At 42.2% G+C, this 15,310-nt stretch overlaps 1 protein-coding gene across 1 annotated transcript in view; it reads left to right on the top strand.

Moving 5' to 3' along the window:
• Window positions 1-3,335: 3,335 nt before the first annotated feature.
• Window positions 3,336-15,310, top strand: part of CMTM4 (CKLF like MARVEL transmembrane domain containing 4) — a 30,235-nt gene continuing 18,260 nt past the window's right edge. The window contains exon 1 of the mRNA XM_053399671.1: window positions 3,336-3,923. Coding sequence (XP_053255646.1) covers window positions 3,738-3,923 — 186 coding nt within the window. The 5' untranslated portion in view covers window positions 3,336-3,737. The remainder of the gene's footprint in view (window positions 3,924-15,310) is intronic.

Genomic DNA, 15,310 nt, shown 5'->3' with positions numbered 1-15,310 from the left:
ATAGAAGAGCTCTGTGGCCCTCCAGATGTTGGAGGAATTGACCACCAGACCTTCAGGATACTAAGCAAATCATGATGTGCTGGCAAACTAGTCTTGCTCCTAGCCTTTTGCTTGCTGGTGTCCTGAACTAAACCACCAAGAGTTACAAGAAATGAAGAAACTGGTGTTTTGGAGTTTATCGCTTGTGTAGTTTTCAACATCAGGGCAGTAGAACTCACAAATGTCCTCTGCAACTTAATACAAAAAGCCTTCATAAATATGCAATGTGCCCAGGAGAAAAGTGAAAGTTATTTAGATCAGGCAGCCTTTGATCGTTCCTAAATGACAGCAGCACCCATCTCAGCTTTGCATCACTTTGGTGTGACTGTTTTGCTTTCATCTCTGTTGGCATCCAGGCTTTAGAACTTTTTTAAACAAACAAACAAACCTTTTTCCAATATTTATAAACCTATTAACTATGGATTTTTACACCCTGGTTTTAAACTAGGCAATATATATTTGGATTCATTCATTATCAGATGTGATAAAAGGGTACATACTTGGAATAAGGGTTTTAAAAATTATTACTAAATGTACATTTTTTTCAATGATGAGCGTGTCCTGTATGCTCAATTGTTTCCAACTGAAGGAACCAGAGATTATAGTTTGCCAAAAATATCTTGCTTTCAAGAATTTTTTTCCAGGAAATAAATAAGCTATTTTGCCAGCAGCTCAAGTAGCCTTTTATTCTTGCCTTATGTTTGATTAAAAAAAATTGCAGTGAAAAAGGAAAAGCTGTCTCAAGTCCATTACACTGAACTTGGTATATCAATTGATGGGATCTTGGATATAAGGAACTTGAAGCAGATTTACATAACTTAGGTAAGAGCAGAATAAGACCTTGCTGGATCAGGTCAATGGGCCATCTAGTTCAGCATCCTGTTTTCATAATGGCCAACTTGTAGGAAACTTGCAAGCAAGACAAGCACAAGTGCATTCTCCTGTGGTTTTCAGAAGCATAATTCTCTGGCAGTGGAGGCAGAGCATAGCCACCATAGTTAGCAGCCATTGATAGCATTTACCTCCATGAATTTGTCTAATCTCCTTTTAAAAACAGCTTTATGGGGTAACCATGGACCTTTTTATTTGTCCAGACTTTAATGTATAATCTAATGCTGTGACAGTTCTGGTTTTTTTGTGTGAGATTTCTTGCTTTTACTGCCAATGTTAATTTTACAGTTGTTTTTTTTAATGTTTCATATCTCTATATCTGTCTTTCTCTCACACACGTGACCTTAAATTCCTGTAATTATAAGGAAGGATAACAAAGGCATGTTTCAGAATTTTGTTCCAGAATTTCTCTGTCTTAAGATTCATTACTGTAAGTGACCCCCCCCCCACAGTTTCGGGTATCTAATGCAAGGTTTTATTTTATGGCCATTTAAACCGTAATGATTTAAATTCCTTCTTGTGTTCAAAAAACCCCAACTTATTTGAATTAATTTTGCAGATTTATTGCTTCTTGGCCTTTTGGTTAAGATATAGGTTTATAAACTGCTTCACAGCCAGAAGCTACTGCAGCAATGTACCATAATATAAAATAACATAAAAAGATGCAGCCTTAATAAACCAAAACACTGTTCTATAAAATGGCTGGGTTACACTTTACACACTCCAGCTGCATTCCTGTATTTAAGATCATATTCAAGAGCATAAAGATCACTTTAAGGCTATTCTGCTATTTGCTGCAAATGTGCAGATCCCAGAATACTTTACAGGTTATACATTCTTGGATAGATAGGAAATACTGAACCTTCAATCCCATGCACCTAAGAGTAAATTCTATTTAATGTAGTGGGTAAGTGAGTAAAAGTACTTAGAACCGGGGTGTTAATACTTTAAAACTGCTCCTGTTGTATCTCTGATTCATGCAAGGTTCCCTTTTGACATGGAAACTGAAAACCCACCTTGGCAGTAGTTTTCACTACAGATGTGAGATGGAAAATCAACCAAGTAGGCTAGTTCCTCCAATAAGATGTGCATTCTAATCTGCAGCTGTGAGAGCTTACTGAGCATAGAAAGTTCCTTAAAACACATGAAAGGGCATCTTCAAAGGCTGCAAAGGAAAGCAAGTTTCCCTTTGGATAAAGACAACAAAAAACCAGGAAGAACTGACTCATATTAAGAGTTGGTGGGTGCTTTGACTCCCCTAAATTCCTGGGTGCCAGTTTCTCCCATAATTTTCTGGTTCTAGTGGGTATTGTATTTTAATCAATGCTTGGCTTATTAAGAGAGGCTGCAAGACACTGAATTTAGCAGTATCAAAATCTAGGCCAAACCAGTTTTTCTGTGCTGAGTAAATCACTTGGGAGAAGAGCCATCACAGAGAACAAAAGGCAAGGTGATGAGCCATTAAAAAGGCAAAGTCTCTCTGCCAGTCATCAATGGGGTCAGCTCCGGGTTAGTTAGCAGGACAAACACCAGGCTCCTGCTGTTGTGGTTTAGGGTTGCAGCTGGCTTGGAGGCAAGCTGGAGAGAAAAGTGGCAGCTGGTAAAATTCTACAAGCTGAGCAGAGGGCCACGGTTGATTTCTGGTGGCATCCAAAACTGGCCATGGGAGAAGCAAGAACCTCTTGGAGTGTTAATGCTGCGTGTCTCTCCAGGTTATATATAAGCCACGTATCATAAAGACATCTCTCTTTTCAAAGGAAATATAAACCTTGGGGTTAGTGCCTGGAGCACTGGAATCTTGACTTGTTCATGGAGACTGGGGTGGGGGTGTAACTGTATCAGCATTTTCAATGTTAAGTGTTCAAATACCTTTGAGAGTACCGGTATTTGTGGCTTTTGAAAACTTTGCAGGACGCAGCTGACTGATGCGTCATTGTTCTGCTCCATCTGGCGCCTAAGAATTCAACAGGTGAACCCCGCCTCCCCCAAATTAACTGTTGAATATGTGGGGAAAGAGAGTATATAAAAATCCCTCTGTGTATGTGTATTTGTGCATCTATATATTTGTGTGTGCGCGCGCGTGTTTCTGTCTCCCCATTTACCTCGCGTTCGCGGTTGGCGGGGAGGGAGGAAATGGCGAGGCGGCGGCGACCTTCCTTTGCTCAGCCCTTGCCTTCCCCACAGGATCCGGGCCTGAGTCCAGCTCAGGACCTTCCCTGAGGGGGCAGAACCCTCGGCGGCTGCCACCTCCTCAGCCGAGCCCCTTCTTGACTCCGCTTCAGGGCGGGCTTTCCCTCTTCCTCTTCCCTCCCTTTCCGCCGACGAGGAGCAGCGGCAAGTCCCGGAGGGAGAGAGAGAGAGGCAGGCAGGCAGGCAGCGGGAACGGCGGCGGCGTCTCTGGTGGCCGCGGCCGCAGCTTCACCTCGTGAGAGAGGCGGGAAGCGAAGACCCAGGCGACGCCGCCCGCTGTGGGGCTCCCGAGGCGGAAGGCCGGCCTGAGGGGAGGGGAGACGCCCGCGGCGGACGGGATCGAAGCGGGCAGGGCAGGGCGGTCCGCTTCGCTTCGGCAGCCTCGGCGGCGGCGACCCAACATGCCTCCCGCTTCCTCGGCGTTGTCGCCGCCGCCGCCGCCCCCGTTGTTGTTGTTGTCCTCGCCCTCCCCGCCCGCCGCCTGAAGCCAGGAGGAGACCTTCCCCTTCCTCTTCTCCTCTGCCAGCCGAAGTTCCCAGGCGGCCCCGACCCCACCCCAGGCGCAGGAGGAGGAGGAGGGCGGCGGCGGCGGAGGCAGCAGCAGCAGCAACCGCGACATGAGGCGCGCCGAGGACCTGGAGGGCTTCGACGGGGAAGCGTCGAGCACCTCCATGATCTCGGGCGCCAGCAGCCCGTACCAGCCCACCACCGAGCCCGTCAGTCACGGCCAGGGGCTGCGCGGCCTCCGCTGCGACCCCGATTACTTGAGGGGCACCTTCGGAAGGCTCAAGATCGCCCAGGTGGTGGGTACCGAGCCGCGAGGGGGGGAGGAGTCGTTTGCAGTCTGGGGGGGTCGCCTTTCCTTATAGCTGTTTCTAATTATTATCGTCACGGCGGTTAACGTGTGTGTCCGCGTGTGTACGTACACACGTACACGCACACACGAGAGTTTTTGGGTTTAATATCGCCCTCCTGTGTGGGTCGCCCTCCTCCTTTTTTGAGCCATGGCCATATAGCATGGTGATTGCTGTTCCCACCCCCGCCCCCCTCCAGTGGAGAAGGCTTGTTTTTTCAACCCAAAAGATTCTCTCAGAGAGACTCTCGCGGATTCCCATATTTAGAGAATGGGCTTGGAGGCTCCAGATGTGCTGTTACCACTCCAGCCAAATACCACAGGGTTAGCTTCGAGTGTAATAGTAGTAGTAGTAGTTACAGAGTGCCAAATCAGGACTGAAGCTCCCTGGGTGACCTTGGGGCCAGTCAGCTTGATCTACCTCCTAAGGTGGTTGTTAAAATCTTTTTTTTTTTTTTAAGGTGGTAGACACTCTCTGGGTTTCTTAGCTGAACTTGTTAGCCATATTTGTTGCTGGAGGATGGGGGATAAAAATAGCTGAAATGAATAATGTATTAGGCAGATGCCAACAAAAAAGGAGAGAAACCTGGGGTACCTTAAGGCTGCAATCTTAAATCCAGTTTCCCAGGGTTGAACTGCATTGAACTCAGTGGGATTTCTGTTTCAGCAGGCAGATTATAGATATAACTTTTTAAAAGATGTAACAGATTCATTGTGGCAGAAGCTTTCATAGACTAGCACACACTTTTTTTCCAGATGCATGATGTGTTATCCAGTTGGTAGAGCGATGCAAATACACACATACCTGGGGGAGAGGGAGCATAGAAGACCCTGTAAAAAAATGGAGCAAAAGACCATGAAATGCATAAGGTGCAGTTCATGTATTTTATTTTAGCTAAACTGCTTACATTCCTCAACAGCTGGCGTCTCTCTGGCAACTGAGGATAATGCTTCTTGCATCAGATAAAATGCTAGTTCCCAAAAGCTTCTGTCACATAAAATCACTTAGTCTTTAAGGTGCTTCTTAAGGCTTCTTTTGTCAACTGCTACCAGACTTAGATTTAGAGAAGTAAACCTGTCTGACCCCTTTTGAGAGGAAGGATGGGTTACAATTAAAATAAATGCAGCATTCTATATTGCCCCAATCATCCCTCTTTGAAAATGTCTGATTTAAATGTAAGGCAAATTTCACAACTATGTATTGATTCTCTCTAGGTATTTCATCAGTAAGGTAACACTGGTCTTTCCCTTTCTATTCTTCTGACTGTTACTTAAGTTTTTTCTTTTTTGGGAAGGATACATATTTCCTCATCTTTTCTGCAATAGTACCGCCATTCCTTCCAGAGTTTATCCTGTTGGGCAAGAATTTGAATTAGGGAGGGAAAGGGAGCAAGCAGTTAGATGATAGGTGATGATTTATGTAATCTTTCAAGGTCACCTTTTGTGACTGGATGAAAAAACAGCAGTTAGATGTTAGAAGGTCACCTGTTCCACCTTCTTACCCTTTCCTGTTTTTCTAGGGTGTGTTGGGTGGATATATTTGCACGGTCTGATTTCTCATCTTGACCCAATGATTCCTGTCATCTTCTTAGTCTTTTAAGTGTGACATGCATCCAGTCTACTTCTGGGATAGGGAACTTGTGGCCCTCCACATGTTGTTGTCCTGTCAGTGCAACCCAGCATAGCCAATGCTTATAAATGATGGGAGTTGTAGTTCAACAATATCTGGAAGGTCAGAGTTTTCCCATCACTAATCTACTTAGTAGTCTTTTGATCTATAAAGACTTGTGCCACAATATGTCTTATGTATGCTTACTCAGAATTAAGTACCAGTTCAGTAAAACTCTCATGTAAGTTGCACAGAACTGCACCATTAAAATACTTTTATCTTCATGTTTCTGTGGCCCTTTGATTTGGAGGAGTTAGAAGTACCAGGAAAATTTCATTTATGGCTACAGCTGTTGGGGGGTATTTAATTTGACTTCCATCTACATACATTTTGCAAACACCTGTAGAATATTTATTTGCTTAAAATTCTGCCTTTAAATACAATTGCCAGATACTGGTCAGGTGATTCATATGTAGGTGTTCAAAAGAAGCTTGTAATCTAAAGGGGGAAAGGGTAGTGCCTTCTACATACTAAATATGTTCTTGAGAAACTATTGTTTTAAAAAGCACAAGCTGACATATTGTAGCCTCTTTGTGATAAAAAAGTCTCAATATCCTTGTTCTGATAGATCATAGCATTGATAAGATCAGCTGATTTAGCAAGGGTTGAAATCAAGGTTGCCGACTTGTACTTTCCTGTGATCAGACAATTGTTGATCTATCTGCACGATCACAAGCCATGTGGATCAAGTGCAGTGTGACTTCAAAATGTTTCTGTGGCTGGAATCGGTTATGATGGCCCCCATTGTTTTCTGGCATAAAAGATGATAGTATAAGTTGGGAGTCATAAAAATAGTTGTGGTAGATGATTATTAAATGTGAAAAGTACAGAATGTGATTAATGTTACAGGTTACGTACAGAACTGCCTCCTCATGTATAGACCAATTGTATCTTCATGGGACACCTTGTTAGCTGTGCCATGAACTGCAAATTGCCACCTGTCAGAAACAGGCCTTCTCTGTGGTGGTACCTTTCCTCTGGGATGCTCCCCCCCAAATTATTTGGGAACAATGACAGTAGCATGCTCTGGACATTTCCTGAAAACACACCTAATCCTAATCATTAACACTGAATTCTACTGACTTTTTACAAAGTAATTCTGATATTTTAATTTTTTAAAAATGGTTTTAGTGTATGTTTTTATGTTGTGAACTGCTTTGATTGATATAAAATATTTAAAATAAAAATATTGTGTATTGAGTCTGCTATAGTATTGTTTATTTTTGTGAACATTAGCTTCTGCTTTCCTGGCTTGGTGCCATTTTGTGTTTTGCTAATTGTAACCTTTTAGTGGCACCTCAGATTTATATCCTAACATTGTGTCCATATTCTATCTTCCATGTGTCTCTTGATGTAAATGTAATTGGCAAAAGGATATGTGTGTGAGAGAGGGTATTTAGACTGGCTTAGTGTTGCTTGTCTTTGTGTGCTTTGCTTAGGTGCCACTGTTCTTATCGGTGTGTTTAAACAATGTGCTGCTGGAATACAGGCTATTCTTTAAATTACATTTCAAGCTCAGAAGTACAGATCAAAGGAGCACAAAAAAAAATGTTCTGACAGTGAACCATAGTTTTGTGTTGCATGCATAATCATCCAGGAACTTTGGGTTTGTGTACTTTCTCTTCCCATTGCACACCATACCATGGTGATTTTACGAGTTATGGCTCGTAAGCAAACCCCAGCTAATATTGGACTGGAATAGCTTGACCACCGTGATTAATGTATTGGCAACCTCAAGACTTGATTACAGCAATGCACTATTTGTGCAGCTACCCTTGGGCCTGGTCCAGAGGTTTCAGCTGGTACAAAAGCTGCAGTTAGCCTGTTTATAGGGACAGATAATGTATAAACGGCCCTATAAGTTTGCATATTTTAATACTCAGAATTCTTATTCCAGTTGTGGGGCTTGAACTGTGTTTAGCTTTAGCAAGAGACATAAAAGCATTCTGGATGGTCACTGGAATGTATCCTGAATAGGAAGGTCACTTAGGACACTGTTCATGTTTGAAGGAACCATATCATTAGCCACACCCATATAATTTATTTGTATCTGTATTCCTAGAATAGTGTAGGGTCTGATAATGGGAGACTCTAGTTGTGTGAATTTGTCTTTACTGTAAAAAAAAAGCATTCTGCATAAATTTATTTGGAGTGGTATTTAAATACATGTGTGATCCAGATAATTTTACTCCTTGTTTAGATACGGGATGGCTGAAGGCCCAATTTTCCTTTTCCTTGGTTCCCTGGTTTACTAGTTTTTTTGGGTTTTTTAAAAGTGCTGCTAACTTTTCCATTCGTTTAAAATAATTTTAGGATCTGTGTATGTTTGGAGAAACCTCTTAGATGACAGGTTGGTGTGTTTCCATAAGTAGGGAAGCTACCATTGGAAAGACGCAGTCTCTTAGTGCCACCCTTCAGACATTTCTATAAGGCTTTATAGGTCAAATCAGCACTTTTGAATTGGGTTCAGAAACAAATTTGCAGGAAGTGTAGTTGAGCTAGAATTGGTGTTTATGTGCTCAGACAGCATGGTCCCAGTTAATAAACTGGCTGCCAAATTTGGTATGAGCTGCAGTTTTTGAACTGTTTTCAAAGGCAGTGAAACAAATGTCTTAACATCTTATTTAAACTCAGACCAGCAGCAGAGAGTTCACAAACAAAAGGTGAGATTAATACAGATTGGGATTGCTGAAACTATTGTGTCAGCATGCCACAAAAATCTATGTTTTTAAATGGGTACTGATGGAGACGTCATTCAGAGTTTACTGTGACCATGGAGTGCAGTTATCTGAGGAGAATTTTGAGTATTTCCATTTTAAAGAATAAGTTTATAGCCCTTATATTTAAGGAGCAAAACATGAAAACTTGGCAGTCAGAAGCATTAATCAATGAAAATTTCAGGGCATGTGAAATGGAAGGAGTAGCTGTGTGGCTCCCTTTTATACCATAAAAGACCAGAAAGGTTTCAGTGGCAATTCAGAACTTGGTTAATTCTGTAACGCTTAACTTGCCTTTCTACATAATATGCCTCTTCATACCAAATATTCATTTATATCAGGGAGCAGAGCAGACATAAACAAATGAGCATACAGATACCCACAGGAAAAATCATGGCCACCTTGCTCCTCCCCTGGTTCTGCTGCTGCTATGTTATTGAGAGCTTCATGGTTGGCTTACCAGCCCTATATCGGGAAGTTTTTAATGTTTGATATTTTACTATGTTTTATATGTGTCATAAGCTGCCCAGAGTGGCTGGGGAAACCGAGCCAGATGGGCAGGGTATTAATAATAATAATAATAATAATAATAATAATAATAATAATAATTCTGTCAGAACCCAGGGTCATGATTTGTCTTGATCCAGAAAAAGCAAGTTTTGTTCTTGACTTACCATTAATGGTTTATCTACAGGAGATAAACTACAAGCTGGTGTTGGGATGTAATGATAGCTCTGGGAAGTGCAGCAGTTGTGGGACAAGGTGAAGTGTGAAGCACTGCAGTTTTCTCTGAGTTCCTGCATGCTCACACAATGATAACTTAGCCATGGTTTGGCTTAATGTTGTGTGCAAACTGGGACAGTTAGATAATGTTATTTTTCATACCAAGTTGGTGGTTGAAAATAGAAATGATCTTTGTGAATATTCCATCAGATAGGGGTTTCCAGGGCTCAGTTGAGAATCATTCCTCATGTAATAGCTTTCCGTCAGTGTCTCACTGACTGTTCATATGACCCATTTCCTTGAGTTCAACATTTTTGCATGAATCCAACTCCTGTTTTTCTTATCCCTTCACAACACAGACAGATGTGCATTGTGCACATCTTTCCACATTGTGAAGCCATGCAAATTGTGTGAAATGCGTGACTGTGTAGCTTGCATTTGGAGCTGTGAAATGCAAGGTTTGTGATTGAAGAATATGAAATTATTTTTAGAGCAGAATGGGACTCTTACTGTGATCTCCAAATGTATCAGAAACAAATTATTGGTTGTCAAAAGCAGCATGCAAGCTGCCTTGTTCTGGTTAAAATTAAAACTGCATCTTCTGCTAAATTGCAGTCTAGTGTCTTAATCCGGGGCATATCCTGGGTGTTAACTGGGCTTCACTGACACCATTTGATTTAAGATTACTAGGCAAATGAAACGATTGATACTGGAAGTTTAGGAGATATTCTAGTTGCAGGGGTTCTCAACAAGTTGTACATGCCTCGGTCATCAGTGTTTTCTGTGTTCTCTAGGATTCATTTGGACTTGTTTTGGGTGGCTAAAGAAATAACAAGTGGAAATTTGTATCTTTCATACCTTCATTTTGTTAGAAATTTGTGATCTTTTTGGAAAAGATCTGCTAGAGGCCTCCTCACCCAATGGAAAAAAAATATGATATAGTTAGTACTATTACAGCTTTGGAGGCCTTCTGACATGTTATTGGCAGATGGCTTAAACATTATGGCGGGAAGCTTCAAAACTGTAGGGAATATGAAATTATATATATAAATAAACCAGCCAGTGGAAGGGTGTACTTTTGGGACATAATTTGAAACACATTTGTGTGGCTTTGTTTCAGCCAAGGGTAGAAGGTAGTTTTTCAAAAGTCCTTTGAAAAAGCTGCTGAAGTGTTCTGAGTGTGTCCAAACCACAGTCAAGAGCTATTATTTGAGCAGTCCAGGATTTTAATGCACTTATCAATATCTCCTGTAGTGCATTACTTCCCTAAAGCATGTCATGTTCTATAGATTGTAGCATTGAGTGCCTGTTTTGAATTGTTAGCTACAGGTTATCTGGTAGAAAATACTGTTGCTGGTATATTGAACATGCTGAAGTAATTTGCCACAAAGCTTTCTCTTTCTCTCCCCGACTTCTTGCTTTTGTATGTGTGTAGGCCATGCAGCCAGGCATTTTGGCTGGCAAGGTATTTCATTGTGCAAAGTTAATGACAATCTCTAAACCTCAAATAGGTGGAGTCCTCTCAGCCTCTTATTGATTTGATTTTAAAGTTTGCATTCCACAAGCCTAGACTCTGTGTTTCTTAAAGGGAACTCTTGCTCCTTGAAACTAGGGAAAGGGACATAGTGTACAATTATGACTGTGGTCTTTGGATTTATTTATTTATGGCTCAACATTGCAGTAAGCAATGGGTTAAAGAGGATGTTTAGATGTTGCTGGCACAGAACCACTTCTGGTTGAGTTCTTAGTTTGACCTGTAAAGGTAAAGGTACCCCTGCCCGTACGGGCCAGTCGTGTCCGACTCTGGGGTTGTGCGCCCATCTCACTTAAGAGGCCGGGGGCCAGCGCTGTCCGCAGACACTTCCGGGTCACGTGGCCAGCATGACAAGCTGCATCTGGCGAGCCAGCGCAGCACACGGAAACGCCGTTTACCTTCCCGCTAGTAAGCGGTCCCTATTTATCTACTTGTACCAGGGGGTGCTTTCGAACTGCTAGGTTGGCAGGCGCTGGGACCAAACGACGGGAGCGCACCCCGCCGCGGGGATTCGAACCACCGACCTGACGATCGGCAAGTCCTAGGCGCTGAGGTTTTACCCACAGCGCCACCCGCGTCCCTAGTTTGACCTGAGATCTGTGCAATTGAGTCAAATAGTATTTGTCATGCTCTAATGAGTGAGACATTTGGGAAAGGAATGGGTGAGAGTCAAGAAAGAATAGAAGTAGTCTCAATACGCTTTCTCTGCATTCTGAGTTTGTGTTTTAGGAAAATACTGATGAGCCTATGACCCACCAGATACTACTAGAGTACAGTTCCCACCACAAGTTACCATTAACTATGATGGCTGGGAATACTGAGGTGTATAGGAATTGGAGTCTGACAATATCTGGAGGGCTACAGTTTTCCTTTCCTGCTTTGGAATGTCTGCCTCTAAAGTTCTTAAGGAGATATCTTCATATGGCTGAAATCCACAAGATCTTAGGCTGCTTTCCGCATCCCAGCAACCTCTTTGGAGTCCTGATGTTGCATCTTCATCCCAAGCACTTAACTTCTACTATTTCACTCAATTTCCACAAACAGCAGCTTCTTCACTTGGTTGCTATTCATTCTATTCCCATGATTCCTATTTATTCTATTACAGATAAAAAGTTAGTGGAAGGTAACACCAAAACAAATGGAATATAATATGTAAGAGAAAAAGGTTTAAGCATCTATTCAGATAATCTAAACAAAGTCTACTTTATTTAACTTCTTTCATGTAGCCCTAGTGCAGGTCCTTCTATTATTTTGCTATCCCTTAATACTTAACCATACTTTTGCCATACTTAGGGATTTTTGTAGCCTATTTAATTGTCCTTTAATTGTTTTTTGCCCTGTGCTTAAATGAGACTGTGCAGTCAGCAGTTGAACTGAGCTTTATGTGGCTATTTGTTGCTTTAGCTTTTGAGACTTGATGCTTCTGTGGATTGGTAACTATGCAATTAAGTACCTGAATCTTCAAATTATAGCATATTATCCTGTAGTGCCTCTTGGACATGTTTACAACTTACTAGAATTAATTACTTTGAGAACCTTCAGGAAGAAAAAGTGTGGTCCTTTGGATCTCAATTAACTACAACATAGGATTGAGTGTGTATGCTACAAAAATGAAAGAGTATTTTGCTATAATAAAAGCAGCAAAGGTCCTGAAAGATATAGGATATGATGCTAAGGATTTGGGCTTCACAGAGAAGATCTGAGTGAAGGATATGAACTAAATACTTTTCACATATATTCTTTTTTGTTGTTGTTGTTATAGACTGGTGTAGGAAACATTAGGCCCTGGTGGGTGAATGTTGTCCTCCAAGCATCTCTTATCTAGCTTTTGGAATTTTCCCTAAGAATAATAAATTTGTACCCCGCCCTCCCTGGCCCTAGGCCACACCCTTCACTTGGCCCTCTTCATGCCTTCTTGAGAGCTTTTGCATTTCTGGAATGTGTCCTTGAACTTGAACAACTCATGCTTGCAGGGAGGGAGGATAGAGGTTGTGTGTGTAGGAACTATTCTACTACAAAGGTAACATTTACATTCATTGCTCCACCTAATTTACCTTATGGTCCCATCTAGAAGTGGTATGTAGCCCTCCAAAAGGTTACACAGAAGGGAATACAACCCTCAAACTGACCCCCCCCACACTTCTGAAACAGACTCTTGGATACAGTTGCAGAATCAGGCATGCTATCTTTCTGTAGCTTTCTGGTGGAGAATATTTTAAGCTAGATCTTAGCCTCAGCTTGATAGTGTATTTGCTGGAGCTCAGTTGTCAAACATGGAAAAACAGTCACTCCTAGTAAAATGATTAGCTGTGCAGATAAGCTCTCCAAATTCAACCTTGAAAAAAATCCCTTGCCTTGTCACCTCTAATTGTGTTTTACTTGCCACGGTCAACCAGGCAGACAACTTTTTACAAGGCTTCCTTCAGTTTGAAATTAAAAGATACAATAGCTTTCTGGCTAAGAGAGAAAATAAGCTTGGTTTTTTTTTTGTTATTCCTGACTCATAAATGATCATGTTTGGTCATCCCCTACAGCAGCGGTCTTCACACTTGAGACTCACTGTAGACCCCCAGCCAGGTACTTGGGATCCCCTGCATTTTCACTTTTGATATTTTAGTGAATAGTGCTAATGTCTCACCATATATTGCTCATTGAGGTGTTGGTATACTATTATTTTTTTCAGTACAAGTGAACCAATATTTCATGTATTGTTGGTCAAACTTTTGAGCACTTTTAGTTGTTAATTTTTCTCTTATTTTGTGCACTTTCTTCCTTTTATCACCTTCTCTGCCACTTTAATTCACTTCTCTGTATACCTGACCCCTGCTAATGTCAGCTTTTCTAAAATCAAAATGAACAGGGAAAGAGTCGTCACCCACATAACCTAATATAGGCGGAAGCTGTTTTTTGTTGCCCCATTTTTGGATTATTAAGTTTGAAGAAACTCCTCATATTCTGCTATGCTGAAGTAACATATTGTCAGAGGCTCAGGAGCAGAAGCACAGGGGAGAGAGCAAATAGAGAGCGGAGGAGAGGAATCCGAGGGGAGCGTAGGGGAGTATGACAGTGACCCGAGAGATTCCATGAGCTTCTCCAGCGAATCAGAAGATTCCCAGAAGGGGGCGCCTATGGTAAGGGCAAGGGGGGTCCCAGGGGGGACGCACCAGAAGCAAGGGGCCAGCGGGGACTCCCAAGGGAGCAGCGGAAGATCAGGACCAGCTCCCCCACCAGAGCGCAGTGGGGGGGAAGAGTCACATGAGTCAGGACCAGCCTCTCCTCCAGCGGGGAGAGAAGATGAGTCAGGGCTGACCACGCCCCCATCGGAAAGTGGGGAAACGGAGGGGAGGTCAGGTCCAGCTAGCCTCCCCGAAGGAGGGAGCAGTGACACAAGTGTAATGGTCAGAAGGAAAATGGGAGGCTGCGCGCGCGCGCGCCAAGTTCAAATGTGCAGGAGCGCGGGACAGCAGAAAACCCGGATTGGGAGCCAGGTCCTAAAGCCCGAAGGAGGGAGGGAGAAGAGTCAGGGGACTCAGAGTCAGAAGAGTCTAGGAAGGGTGAGACCCCGACTAGCAGGCGGACCCAGAGGAGGAAGGAACAGAGGAAGAGGTGGAGTAAGGCTAGAGTCTTAAACTGGTGTCAGGGGGGAGGAGATTCAGACGGAGCTTCGGCGGTCTAAGGTTAGAGACGTAGCGTTGCACGCTGCGCGTGTGGAAGTGAAACTGAACTTCAATAAAGACTTTTATACTAAAGAACGAAGCAGCGTTGGTCTTCTGTGAGCTGGGACCTCGGGCAGCGCTGACACATATAGTTGTAGTTCAAAAGCAAGAAGTGTTTACTTTAGTCTGAAAAGACTTGCCATTTTACAATTTGTTTTAAAAAGCAACTAAATCAAACTACTTTTCATTCTAAAATATTGCATTGAAATATTAAAGTTGGAATCCTGTGCATACTTACTTAAGCGTTAAGCCCCATTCATGGTTGAACTCATGGAAACTTACTCCCAAAGAAGAATGCAAAGAATCAGCCTATAATGTTGACAGTCTTATCAGGCACATTTAACTGAAAGTAAAGCCCCATAACTGATGATGGTTTACTTATTATACCACACCCATCTGATTGGGTTGCCCAAGCCATTCTGGGTGGCTTCCAACAAAAATAGAGGAAGGGAAAGCATAAAAGCTTCCCAAAACAGGGCTGCCTTCAGATGTCTACAGAAAGTTACATAGTTGTTTAACTCTTTGATATCTGCTGTGAGGGCATTCCAAAACTACTGGGTGCAACTACAGTCATACCTTAGTTTTCAAACAGCCTAGGACCTCAGAGATGTATCTCAGTTCATCTTGAGGCTGAATCATTTGGAATCTAGACCATCAGTTGTTGTTTTTTTTGTGTGTGTTTGTAGGTGTTTATCTCTTAAGAGATAGCATACTGTGTCCAAAAACATTTTTGTTTTATTTTTAGACTTGTTGTTTCTAGTTCACTTATTTGTAAACAAATGTTCCTGGAGCACGTATGGAGTCGCATCTTGATCAGTTATTCTTTCAAATTAAATTTATTTAAAATAGTAATTCTGGTATTTACTTAAGCTCAGTATTTAATGAGTGCAAAAACTGATCGTTGAAGTTTCATGCACTGTATTTCATTCAAAGTGCTGGTGCAGTCATTAAATATGCAAAGAAAGTATTGAGTTTTAG

This window comes from Podarcis raffonei, chromosome 8 (genome assembly GCF_027172205.1).
Source record: "Podarcis raffonei isolate rPodRaf1 chromosome 8, rPodRaf1.pri, whole genome shotgun sequence".
Taxonomy (NCBI): Eukaryota; Metazoa; Chordata; class Lepidosauria; order Squamata; family Lacertidae; genus Podarcis; species Podarcis raffonei.
The sequence above is the reverse complement of the archived record's forward strand: the minus strand, read 5'-3'. Positions and strand labels throughout refer to the sequence as shown.